At 39.2% G+C, this 12,806-nt stretch overlaps 1 protein-coding gene across 3 annotated transcripts in view; it reads left to right on the top strand.

Moving 5' to 3' along the window:
• ZCCHC4 (zinc finger CCHC-type containing 4) overlaps positions 1-12,806 on the top strand; it is a 57,183-nt gene that overhangs the window by 17,614 nt on the left and 26,763 nt on the right. For all 3 annotated transcript variants that reach the window (XR_004027341.1, XM_030801235.1, XM_003258546.2), the window contains exons 4-5: positions 3,060-3,335; positions 3,785-3,865. Coding sequence is in view for 2 of the 3 variants with exons in the window: in XM_030801235.1 (XP_030657095.1) it covers positions 3,060-3,335; positions 3,785-3,865 (357 nt within the window). In the remaining variant the exon portion in view is untranslated. The remainder of the gene's footprint in view (positions 1-3,059; positions 3,336-3,784; positions 3,866-12,806) is intronic.

Raw genomic sequence — 12,806 nt, 5'->3', positions numbered from 1 at the left:
TAGCTGGAATTACAGGTGTGCTCCACCACACCCAGCTAATTTTTGTATTTTTAGTAGAGACAGGGTTTCACCATGTTGGCCAGGCTGCTCTCAAACTCCTGACCTCAGGTGATCCACCGATCTCAGCCTCACAAAATTCTGGGATTACAGATGTGAGCTACCATGACTGCCTAATTTTTTTTTTCTAGTCATGAGTCATGTTTTTCTGTTTCTTTGCATACCTGGTAATATCTTATTAGATACTAGTAGTATGGAATTTACCTTGTTATATACTGGATATTTTTAATTCTTTTATGTATTTTTGATTTTGTTCTGTGACAGTTACTTGTTGTAGTGTGATGTTCCTGAGCAGGATTTAGCAAACTACTACCTGTGGCCAACTCTGGCCATGCCTCTTCACTTGACTGTGTTTGCTTTTGTGGTATCACTACAGAATAGTTGTGACTGAGAGACTTTATGGCCTGCCAAGCTCAAAATATTTATTATCCTTTACAGAAAGTTTGCTGACTCTACTTTTGAAGACTTGTCTTTAAGCTTTTTCGACAGGACTGAGCAACCTTTTGTGGTTCTAGGCCTAATTTTTCCTCCCTACTGAGGCAGTGTTCTTCTGAGTGCTTGTGTATTGTGAGGCATTTCCACTCTGGTTTCTTGGGAGACAAACCATTCTAGACCCGTGTGTATTTTCCAGTGATGATTCCACCTGCTTCTGGCCAATGGTTCTTTCCCTCACCTTGGGGAGTTTCTGCACATGCACGTGCTGCTCATTACTCAGCCGAAGACTCGAGGGGAATCATCAGCTAGTCTTGGAGCGTTTTCTCTCTCTCTCAGTGTACAGCTTTCTGCTCTCCTGTCCTCCCTGGTTATTCGCCAGTACTCTTCGTGTGAATTCTGGCCGCCTAGCCTCCTGGAGTGCTCAGCTCTGTCTCATCAATTCCTTGGGCTGTGTTTTGGTTCTCCATCCCTGTGCTGCCGGCTCTCCACAGGCAGGAAGCTGGGCAGCTGTACCACTCACCTCTGTTCCCTTCCCTCGGGGTTCACTGTTTTGGGCTGCTAGTTGTCTGATATCTTCAAATTGCTGTTTCATATATTTTGTCTTTTTAAAACTTCTTTTGAAGGCCCATGGTAAATCTGGTCTCTGTTACTCCATCATAGCTGTCTGTGGAAGCTGTCAACATTTTTTTCTTTTAGAGACAGAGCCTCACTCTGTTGCCTAGGCTAGAGTGTGGTGGCATAATCATAGCTCACTGCAGCCTTGAACTCCTGGGCTCAAGTGATCCTCCTGCCTCTGCCTCCTAAGTAGCTAGGACTGTAGGCACATACCACCACACCTGGCTAATTTCTAAAGTTTTTTGTAGAGATGGAGTCTCAACTATGTTGCCCAGGCTGGTCTTGAGCTCCTGGCCTCAAGTGATCCTCCTGTCTTGGGCTCCCAAAGCGCTGGGATTTCAGGCGTGAGCCACTGTTCCTGGCCTGTTCCACACTGTTAGTACTTAGTGATGAGAGGTAATAGTAGTAAATTCAGTGTTTCTGTTGCTGAAGAGTGTTTATTGGTTCTTTCACTTGCATTTTATTTCATAGGGCCCTTTCTTCTACTGGCATTCTCACTTTGAATTACTAAGAAGTTTCTTCTAATATCCCTCTATCTCCTTTTTCTTTCTAGTTTTAGATAAAGCTGTCAAAACAACAGTTATCATAGAAATAGAAACATTTAAATTACCAGCACAATAGCTTATTTCTTGCTGCAGCCATTCAGAATATCTGTTTGTCACTGCCTTGGGTGCTTTGAAGTGAAACTGTGCTTAGATATAAAAAGTTTAAAACTCACTTTGATTACATGTTAAGTTCACAGTTTTTACACTGCAGTTCCTGAATTTAGTTCCATCAAAACTGTATGACTAGGTTAGGCGTGATGGCTCATGCCTGTAATCCCAGCACTTTGGGAGGCCGAGGCGGGCAGATCACCTGAGGTCAGGAGTTTGAGACCAGCCTGGCCGACATGGTGAAATCCTATCTCTACTAAAAATAGAAAAATTAGCTGGATGTGGTGGTGCGTGCCTGTAGTCCCAGCTACTCGGGAGGCCCAGGCAGGAGAATTGCTTGAACCTGAGAGATGGAGGCTGCAGTGAGCCAAGATTGCACCACTGCATTCTAGCCTGGGCGACTCTGTCTCAAAAAAAAAAAAAAAAAAAAAGATATGACTCTTCCCAAACTATAAGGATTGTTTAGTGCACTATTTATTTTAACCTGCTTAGTTTTAGACATTTCTGACTCTCCGTGGTCCTCAATCATATTATTTATTTTTCTTTTGTTTTCTTACTCTGATTTCATAGCTGGCATCACATATACAAAACCAGCAGTTTTAAAACATACTGACCATGATTATTTTCTCTCTCTAATAATCTCTAATAAAATTAAAAAAGAAAGAAAAAAGAAATGGTGACTTTGAAATTGGATATAAGGGTGACTTGGAAGAAATCAAATGGGATATTCAGTGTAGTCTTTTTTAAGCCTTTGAATATTGTCTTGCTGTTTTGGAGGTGAGCTTATAACTCTGTCAGTACTGCTAAGAACAGAGGAGCTTCGAGAAACATCTTTCTTTTAGGAGGTAATTTTTTCTTCCTAAGTATGTCATAAGAACTTAAAGAATGATCTTAATTTCTCATTTTAAAATGATTGTCAAGTGAGCCAGACTGTTTAACAGATAAAAGTTAGAACATGTGGATTTGTCAATAAATTTAAACTTGATAGTAGTTGTCATTACTACTAAGTTGTTTGAGTAATATATTATGTTCACATTTTAAATGGATATTGATCTTCATTCAGTGACTAAATTGGAGCGTCTCAATTCTTATGAAACTGCTGATCCTTTTCCTCTTTGTAGGTGTGCAGCCAGACATAAATTCTAGCCAACGTTCCACAGATTTCTTCCTACCTTTCTTCTTTATGCAATACTCTTTAGGAAGTAAGAATACTTTTTGGATACTAAAAATGGCAAAACACATTGTGTTTACAACAATAAACTTAAAATATATTTCTTTGTGTTTTATTTTGTCTTGAAGGTACTTGAAGTTTATTGAGTTGCCCTTGACTCAGAGAAAGTTTTGTCAAAGATGTCAGCAGTTGCTGTTACCAGATGACTGGGGGCAACATAGTGAGCATCAGGTTCTGGGTGATGTGTCCATCACCCAGTTAAGAAGGCCCAGTCAACTCCTTTATCCACTGGAAAACAAGAAGACAAATGCCCAGTATCTGTTTGCTGATCGGAGCTGTCAATTCTTGGTAGACTTACTTTCTGCCCTCGGATTCAGAAGAGTACTGTGTGTTGGAACACCAAGGTATGTCATATGATTTTTTAAAGAATTATCTTCTCACCACTATGGAAACTATATGAAGATTTTATTAAGTAGTTATTTACTCTGTGCAAGGTATAGCATGAAGCTTTGAGTATTTAAAATATAAAGCACGGTCCCTCTCTTAAGGAGTTTGCAACCTGTATTCCATTTGAGAAAAATCTTCGTAGATTTCTTTCTGATGCATGAGAGAAGATTCTTTCTGATTTAACTGCTAAATTGTTTATAATTTCAGACCTCTCTGTTTCAGGTAAGTTCTGCTCTTAAAAAATATTTGCAAAATTGAAACCTTGATTATACCTGCCAAATTCTCTTCAGTGTTTCATTGAAATATCATAAATACCAGAAGAACATTGATGGTTTTGTTGTTTGTTTGCTTATTGTCTATGACATTTGTAATTTCTTATTACATTTGCTTTCACTAATTGCTTTAGGTTGCATGAGCTGATCAAGTTGACAGCGTCAGGTGACAAGAAGTCTAACATTAAAAGCCTTTTATTGGATATTGATTTTCGGTAGGTTTACAAAATACAGTATTTCCTTTCATTGTCTCCTGTTTCTTTTTAATGTTTTTCTGTTTTTAATTGTTTATACTCTGTTACAACTCTTTAGTTTACATTTAGAAGTAGTAATTTGTTATGAGGAAACTTTTTAGTCAAATAAATTCAATGTGTAATCTGTATTTCAAACAGGGAGGCAGTTGATTTCTCCTTTTGCTGGTGTGCTTCCTAGATTTTCTCTATGAATGTGTCTAGTTTGTCTTTGGCTTATAATCTAGAGATGAATCTCTATTGAGTGAGGTTTCTTCTCATACATTATGTTCAAAGATAATTCTAAACTGCTTCATACTTAATCAGACTTCCAGCATTTTGTTTCATTAGATCTTTGAAGTGTGAGAACTCAGACATTTCTTTTAGTATATTTTACTGGATGTTGTACATATTGTCTGTCACTGAACATAGCCTGGAGTGAAGGGAGTGCTAAGTAGGGGATAGACATGTCCCAAAGCAGAGGATTAGCCGACAGATAGACTTTGTGAGAGGGTCGGAATTGAATGGCATCTGATGATTTCTGACTTGATGATACAGAGGGAGGAACACATCTTGAATCTCCCCTCTGGTGGTAGTTTTGAAGATACAGACCTTTAACTTATAACATGGATGGTAAATACATTGTCCACTGTGTCTATAATTCTGTAGAAATTACAGAAACTGTAGAAATACTCTTCTCAGTTTCTGTAATTGTTTAATACCAGGAGTTCATGTAGAATTTATAAGACACTATGTTCTTAGTATTTTTAATGTGTTCTTGAAGATATTGAAGGAATCCTTTGTGTTTCCTTTTATTTAGATCTGTTCCTAAAAACAAAGCAGACAGATTTTTTTTTTTCCTTAGACAGGGCCTCGCTCTGTCACCCAGGCTGGAGTGCATTGGCATGGTCATAGCCCACTGTACCCTCAAACTCCTGGGGTCAAGCGATCCTCTAGCCTCAGTCTCCCTAGTAGCTAGGACTACAGGTTAGCACTACCACACCCAGGTAATTTAAAAAAAAGAAAGTTTTGTAGATTTGGGGTCTGAAACTCCTGGCCTCAAGCAGTCCTCCTGCCTTGGCCTCCCAAAGTGTTGGGATTACAGACATGAGCCACCGAGCACCAAACAGATTTTTAAAGTGTAAAATGTCCCTTTAAAAAGTGTAGTTTGGGCCAGGTGCGGTGGCTTATGCTTATAATCCCAGCACTTTGGGAGGCCAAGGCTGGCAGATCACTTGAGGTCAGGAGTGCAAGACCAGCCTAGCCAACATGGTGAAACCCCATCCCTACTAAAAATAAAAAAAATTAGCTGGGCGTGGTGGCTCACGCCTATAATCCCAGCTACTAGGGAGGCTGAGGCAGGAGAATTGCTGGAACCCAGGAGGTGGAGGTTGCAGTGAGCTGAGTTCACGTAACTGCAGTCCAGCCTGGGTGACAGCAGGACTCAGTCTCAGAAAAGATAATAATCATAAAAGTGTAGCCTGGCCAGGTGCAGTGGCCTATGCCTGTAATCCCAGCACTTTGGGAGGCTGAGGCAGGTGGATCACTTGAGTCTAGGAGTTCAAAACCAGCCTGGGCAACATGGTGAAACCCCATTGCTACTAAAAATACAAAAATTAGCTGGGCGTGGTGGTACGTGCCTATAGTCCCAACTACTCCGGAGGCTGAGGTCAGAGGATTGCTTGACCCCAGAAGGTAGAGGTTGTAGTGAGCCGAGATTGCACCACTGCATTCCAGCCTGCGCAACAGAATGAGACCCCTGTCTCAAAAAAATAAAATGAAGTGTAGCTTTAATAATTTATTTTACTTTAGATTTCTGAGTCGACTCTAAGTTGTCTGACATACACAAGCACATTACTCAGAAATTACCTATACTGTCTCATTCCTTATGAATAGGTCTGGCCTGGTAACCACTCATCCCTTGTTAACAGGACTAGCACACTTTACCAACATCTGTTTAACATGAGTGATCCTTGACAAATGATGATATAGACTTCTTAAAGATTAACTCGATTTATTTTTAATTGGATATAATTCATTTAATAGTCACCATTTAAAAGTATATATTTCAGTGGTTTTTGTTGTAATCACCGTGTTTTGCAACCATCACCACTAGGTACTTCTAGAACATTTCTATCATACTGAAAAGAAACCTAGAGTTCACTTCCCTTCACAAGCACTTTCTGTCTCTCTTTTCTGGAGTTGCCTGTTCTGTACATTTTATATAAATAGAATCATAAAATCTGTGACCTTTGTGGCTGGCTTCTTCCACTTAGCATCATGTTTTCAAGGCTCACCCATGCATGTAGCGGTACTTCATGCCTCTTATGGCTGGCTGTATGATATTCCATTGTATGGATATGCATGGAGATAGCAACTTCTTTTTTTTAATTCTGTGTTCCTTTCCTAAAGTATTAAATTATTCTAAATGCATTATTTTAAAGGTAGAAGTTTAACTTTTGGGTTCTTATAATGTATTATTAATAGGGGGTATTTTTATTTGTTTGTTTGAGACGGAGTCTGGCTCTGTCACCCAGGCTGGAGTGCAGTGGTGCGATCTCAGCTCACTATAACCACCGCCTCCTGGGCTCAAACAATTCTCCTGCCTCAGCCTCCCCAGTAGCTGGGATTACAGGCGTCCGCTGCCATGCGCAGCTAATTTTTGTATTTTTAGTAGAGAAGGGATTTCACCATGTTGGCCAGGCTGATCTCGAACTCCTGACCTCAAGTGATCTACTTCCTTCAGCCTCCCAAATTGCTGGAATTACAGGTGTGAACCACTGTGCCTGGTATAGCTGGTATTTTTTGAGTGCCTATTATATTTCAGGCCTCGCCCTGACTCATTCCTCACATTAGCCCTGTAAGATAGATGCTGTCGTCATCCTCATTTTTCCAGATGAGAAAACTGAGGCATAAAGAGGTTAAATAGCTTGATCAAAATCACAGTTTATAAAAGTGGCCAAGCTAGAATTCAAGCCAAGGCAGTCTGGCTCCAAAAACTAAGCTATCCTTTGGAAATAACTTTGCTTTTGAACTTGTTTATATGCCTTTCTCATATAGTCAGTTTCTTTCTTGTCATCCTTCCATCTCTCCCTTTTTCCCTGTATCCTCCTGCCTTGTTCCACAAAGATTTTCAGAGGAATCGAAACTGGTTTCTAGGTTATTTATATTTTTAGAATAAGGCACTCAGGATTTTTTTCCTTGGAGACCTAGAAATCCAATCACGTAAAAGAGAGTTTATTGGTTTACATTACTGAGGTCTGGGATATAGCAGGCTTTAGTCTAGTTGAGATAGTGAGCCTCACACAGTGTTGCTAGGGTTCCCTCTTTCTCTCTCCACCTCTCATTCTGTCTTTCTCTGTGTATTGATTTCATTCTGCAGACAGCTTCCTTCCTACTGCCAGGGACGTTGGTGGCAGCAGCTTTAAGCTTGTCTAGTTTTCGGCTTAACTGCCCAGTGGAAAGAGGCAGTTCTTCCTAAGAGCTCCAACAGCAGAACTCCAGAGAGTGTTCTGATTAGCCTGGCTGGGGTCACTTGCCTATTCCAGAGCCGTCACTGTGGCCTGGCAGATGGGGTACTCCAGCCAGCCTCTGACCAATCACATGGAGTCGGTTCTCCACAGGAAACAGGTATTCGACTTAAAGAGTAGGGATGTAGGTGCTGGAGAGACAAAAAACCAGATGTCCATAAGTAAACTATTCAAGACAACGTATACAGTTGCCAGCAGCACTCATATTCCTAACTGGCACTTTTACTTCAGTGAAAATGGTACAATGTGATCTTTCTAATAGTATGGTTTTGAATTTACATTAAAAGTTATGTAATGATTCTAAGTTATTAAAGACAAGCTTTTTCAAGCTAGTTTTAGTGGACTTACTTAAACAAACAGAGACTAGGTGATATCATAGTGCATCTTCTCAAAGAACTTGTTAAAATTGCAAGAGTCCTTGGTTTACTTTGTTTTTAGAAAAGGAAAAATGATCTTTAATTCTGCCATCCAAAACATTATGGGTTTTGGCTTTTTAAACCTTTTTTATGCATACAAACATTTTTAAAAGTAGATATATAACCTTGAAAACTTTTCCTGCCGGCGATATTTTAGGTATATTTCTTTTTGAGACAACATCTTGCTCTGTCACCCAAGCTGGAATGCAATGGCGTGATCTCAGCTCACTGCAGCCTCAACCTCCTGGATTCAAGCGATCCTCCTACCTCAGTCTCTCCCAAGTAGCTGGGACCACAGGTGTGTGCCACCACACCCAGTTAATTTTTGTATTTCTTGTAGAGACGGGGTTTCACCCTGTTGCCCAAGATAGTCTTAAACTCCTGGGCTAATGCAGTGTGCCTGCCTCAGCCTCCCAAAGTGCTGGGATTACAGGGTGTGAGCCATCATGCCCAGCCCATTTCTTTTTTTAAAATTGAGATATATTTTACATACATAAAACGGTAGTTTTCTGTATATTCACACAGTTGTGTAGCCATCCCCACTATCTAATTCCACAACATTTTCATCACCTTCAGAAGAAGCACTCTCCCTGTGAGCAGTCCCTCCCCATTTACCATGCCCCCAGCCTTTGACAACCATGAATCTACTTTCTATCTTTATGGATATGCTTTGCCTATTCTAGATATTTTTTATATAAGTGGAATAATACACTGTGTGGCCTTTTGTGTCAGACTTCTTTCACTTAGCATAAAGTTTTCAAGGTTCACCCGTGTGGTAGCATGTATCAGTACTTCATTCCTTTTTTTGGCTGAATAATATTCTACTATATGGATATACCAAATTTTGTTTATCTTTTCATCTGTTGATGGACACTTGAGTTGCTTCCACTTTTTGGCTATTATGAATAATACTGCTGTGAACATTTGTGTACAAATTCCATGTGAACATAGGTTTTCAGATCTCTTGGGTATTAGTTTGTTAGGGCTGCCATAACAAAATACCACAGACTATGTGGCTTAAACAACAGAAATTTATTCTCTCACAGTTCTGGAGGCTGGTAGTCCAAGATCAAGGTTGTAGCAGGTTTTGGTTTCTCCTGAGAGGCCTCTCTCTTTGGCATGCAGATGGTCACTGTCTCCTCATAAGGTCTTCTCTTTGTGTGCGTATCCCTGGCGTTTCTTACTATGTCCAAATTTCCTCTTCTTATAAGGATACCAGTCAGATTGGATTAAGGCTCATACTAATGGCCTCATTTTAACTTAATTACCTCTTTAAAGGCTGTGTCTCCAAATAGCCACATTCTGAAGTACTAGTGATTAGGGCTTCAACATAAGAATTTGGGGGGTGAAACAGTTCAGCCCTTATACCTAGAAGTGGAATTGCTAGGTCTTGTGGTAACTATGTTTACCTTCTTGGGGAACAGCCAAACTACTTTCCAAAGTGGCTGCATCATATTTTATTCTTACCAGGAATATATGAGGTTTCTAATGTCTCCATGTCCTTGCCAATGTTTATTATCGTCTGTCTTTTTTAAGTGGTATCTCCTTGAGGTTTTGTTGTGTATTCCACTGATGGCTAATAATGTTAAGCATCTTTTCATGTGCTTATAGGCCATTTGTTTATCCTATTGGAGAAATATCAATCCTTTGCCCAGTTTTTAATTGGTTATTTGTATTTTTGTTGAATTGTGAAAGTTCTTAATATATTCTGGATACTAGACCCTTATCAAATACATTATTTGCTAATATTTTCTCTCATCTTGTGGATTGTCTTTTCACTTGTGATGAAGTCCAGTTTTTCTTTTTTCTTCAGTTGCTTGTGTGTTAGGTGTCATATCTAAGAAAGTCTTGCCTAATCCAATGAGTATCTATACCCATGTTTTCATCAAAGAGTTTTATAATTTTTGCTTTTACACTTAGGTCTTTAATCTATTTTGAGATTTTTTTTTTTTTTTTTGAGACGGAGTCTCGCTCTGTCACCCAGGCTGGAGTGCAGTGGCACATCTTGGCTCACTGCAACCTCTGCCTCCCAGCTTCACACCATTCTCCTGCCTCAGCCTCCCGAGTAGCTGGGACTACAGGTGCCTGCCACCACGCCTGGCTAATTTTTTGTATTTTTAGTAGAGACGAGCTTTCACCGTGTGTTAGCCAGGATGGTCTCGATCTCCTGACCTTGTGATCCACCCGCCTTGGCCTCCCAAAGTGCTGGGATTACAGGCATGAGCCACCGCGCCTGGCCTGCTAATTTTTATTTATTGTATGAGGTAGGGGTCTAACTGCTTGCATGTGGGTGACTAGTTGCTCTAGCACCGTTTATTGAAAAGACTGTTCTTTTCCCATTGAATTGTCTTGGTACCATAATGAAAACAAAAGGACCACAAATATATAGGTTTACTTATGGACTTTAAATTCTGTTCCATTGATCTATGCCCATCCTTATGCCACTCTTACACAGTCATGATTACTGTTGCTGTATGGTAAATTTTGAAAATGGAAAGTATGAGTCTTCCTATTTTGTTCTTTTTCAAGATTGTTTTGGCTGTTCTGGGTGTCTTGCATTTCCATATGAATGTTAGCATCAGCTTGTCAATTTCTACAAAAAAAAGCCAGCTGAGATTTTTACAGGGATTGCATTGAATTTGTAGATTAATTTGGGGAATATTGCCATCTTAATATTAAGTTGTCCAGTCCATGAACATGAGATGTCCTTCCATTTCTTTAGATCTTCAGTTTCTTTAAATGATATTTTGTAATTTTCAGTATATAAGTTTTGTGCTTCTTTTATTAAATTTATCTCTAGATGTTTTATTATTTTTGGTGCTATTATAATTTAAATGGTTTTCTGAATTTTATTTTGTGGTGTTAATAGTACTCTGATTTACTTTAAAAAATTTTTCAAAAATACAGTTAACCCTTGAATAACATGGTTTTGGACTGCTCGGGTTCACTTCCAAGTGGATTTTCTTCTGCCTCTACCACTGCTCCTCCTCTTCCTCCTCCTAAGCCTACTCATTATGAAGATGAAGACCTTTATGGTGACCCACTTCCACTTAATGAATATTAAATAATATTGTCTCTTCCTTATGATTTTTTTAAATAGAAACGGGACTTGCTTGTTGGCCAGGTTGGTCTTGAACTTCTGACCTCAATCTATCCTCCCACCTCGACCTCCCAAATGACTTTCTTAATAACATTTTCGTTTCTCTAGCTAACTTTATAGTAAAAATGCTGTATATAAAACATATACAAAATATGTGTTAATTGACTGTTATCTGTAAGGCATCCAGCCATCATAGGCTATTAGTAGTTAAGTTTTTGGGGAGTTGATATGGTTTGGAGTTGATATGTCATGTTGAAGTGTGATCTCCAGTGTTGGAGGTGGGCCTAGTGGGAGGTGTTTGAATCATGGGGTTGATTCCCCATGAATGGCTTGATGCTGTCTTTGTGGTAATAAGTGAGTTCCCATTCTATTAGTTCATGCAAGAGCTGGTTGTTTAAAGAGCTTGGCACCTGCTCCTGTCTTTCTTGCTTCTTCTCTTGCCGTGTGGCATGCCTGCTCCCCTTTCCCTTCCACCATGAGTAAAAACTTCCTAAGGCCTCACCAGAAGCCCAGCAGATGCTGGTGGGTGGTATGCTTGTACAGCCTGCAGAACCATGATCCAAATAAACCTCCTTTCTTTATAAATTACCCAATCTCAGGTATTCTTTTATAGCAATGCAAAACGGACTGACACAGAAGGTAAAAGTTATATTTGGATTTTCTGCTGCGCCCCTAACCTCTGTGTTGTTCAAAGGTCAACTGTACATATAACATAACATTTACCATAGTAGCCATCTTTAGATATACAACTTAGTATTGTTAAGTAAATTCACGTTGTTTGTAACAGATCTCCAGAACTCTTCATCTTGCCTGATTTAATTTGAAAGATTTATATGGCCCCTTAACTATTTCACCTTTAATGCCATGCCTTTTAGTTTTCCTCTTCTTGCACCTGTAGTTGTAATGTCCTGGTCAGAGTAGGGGTTAGGGGATGTGGATAAAGTTATTTTATAATGTATGGAATATATTGATACTTTTTTTTCATGCTTATAAACTTTTGTGTGTGCCTTGCAAACAAAAACTGATGGTGCTCCATTGGGGATATCACAGCTCAGTTTTTTTGATAACATAGTCTGTTACTGAGTCAGTTCTGTAGAAGGTCAACACTAGTTCTTAAGAGAGAGCTGGTTTATTGAAATACATAAGTTGCTGGAATGCTCTGAGGCTGTTACCTGTATTTACAGCATGGCGGAGTGTGTGGTTGGTTCAGATTTCTCATAAAGACCACAGTTAAATCAGAAAAAAAATTCTGCGTAGTATAGAGTGACAGTGAGTAGTTTTTTTGGCCTTTTGACTTTGGTTTCCTGGTGCCTTACAACAGGTTTATCCAAGGTTGGAGAACTGCTTCAAACTCCAGTGTTGTCTATAGATGTGCTATAAATATATTTTTTAGGGGGTAGGAGATACGAAGTTCACATTTGCTAAGATGGATTTCTATATGCTCTAATTTTAGCATGAAAGATGTGAAACTCTATTTGGCAAACTATTATCCAAATAAAGTTATGTCAAAAAATGAATTTCTTAGGTTCATTTAATGAACTAATTTTATTCAGCTCTTGATTACATTTCCTGTGTGTAGAGCATGTTTCACACTTGGTAACTGACTCTCATTTAAAGAGAATGAATGGCCAGATGAATGTCCTTTTGAGCATTTTTCAAGTGCATGCATTTCTGATTGGTTTTGTTTGCCTTATTCAATGGAGAGAATAATTCTTTGTGGCCAATTTCATTTTAAGAGGGCAATGTTGAGTGAATTTCCATAATTTAAATATGAATAATTATGCTCTCAAATTATGTATTTGATGGAAACTTAGAACTGAAATCTTGGCTTTTCTTTCTCTCTTCCTCTGCACACTGCTGCCCAGAATGTTTTGGACAGG

Source organism: Nomascus leucogenys, chromosome 20 (assembly GCF_006542625.1).
Source record: "Nomascus leucogenys isolate Asia chromosome 20, Asia_NLE_v1, whole genome shotgun sequence".
NCBI lineage: Eukaryota > Metazoa > Chordata > Mammalia > Primates > Hylobatidae > Nomascus > Nomascus leucogenys.
This window is presented reverse-complemented; position numbering and strand designations above follow the sequence as displayed.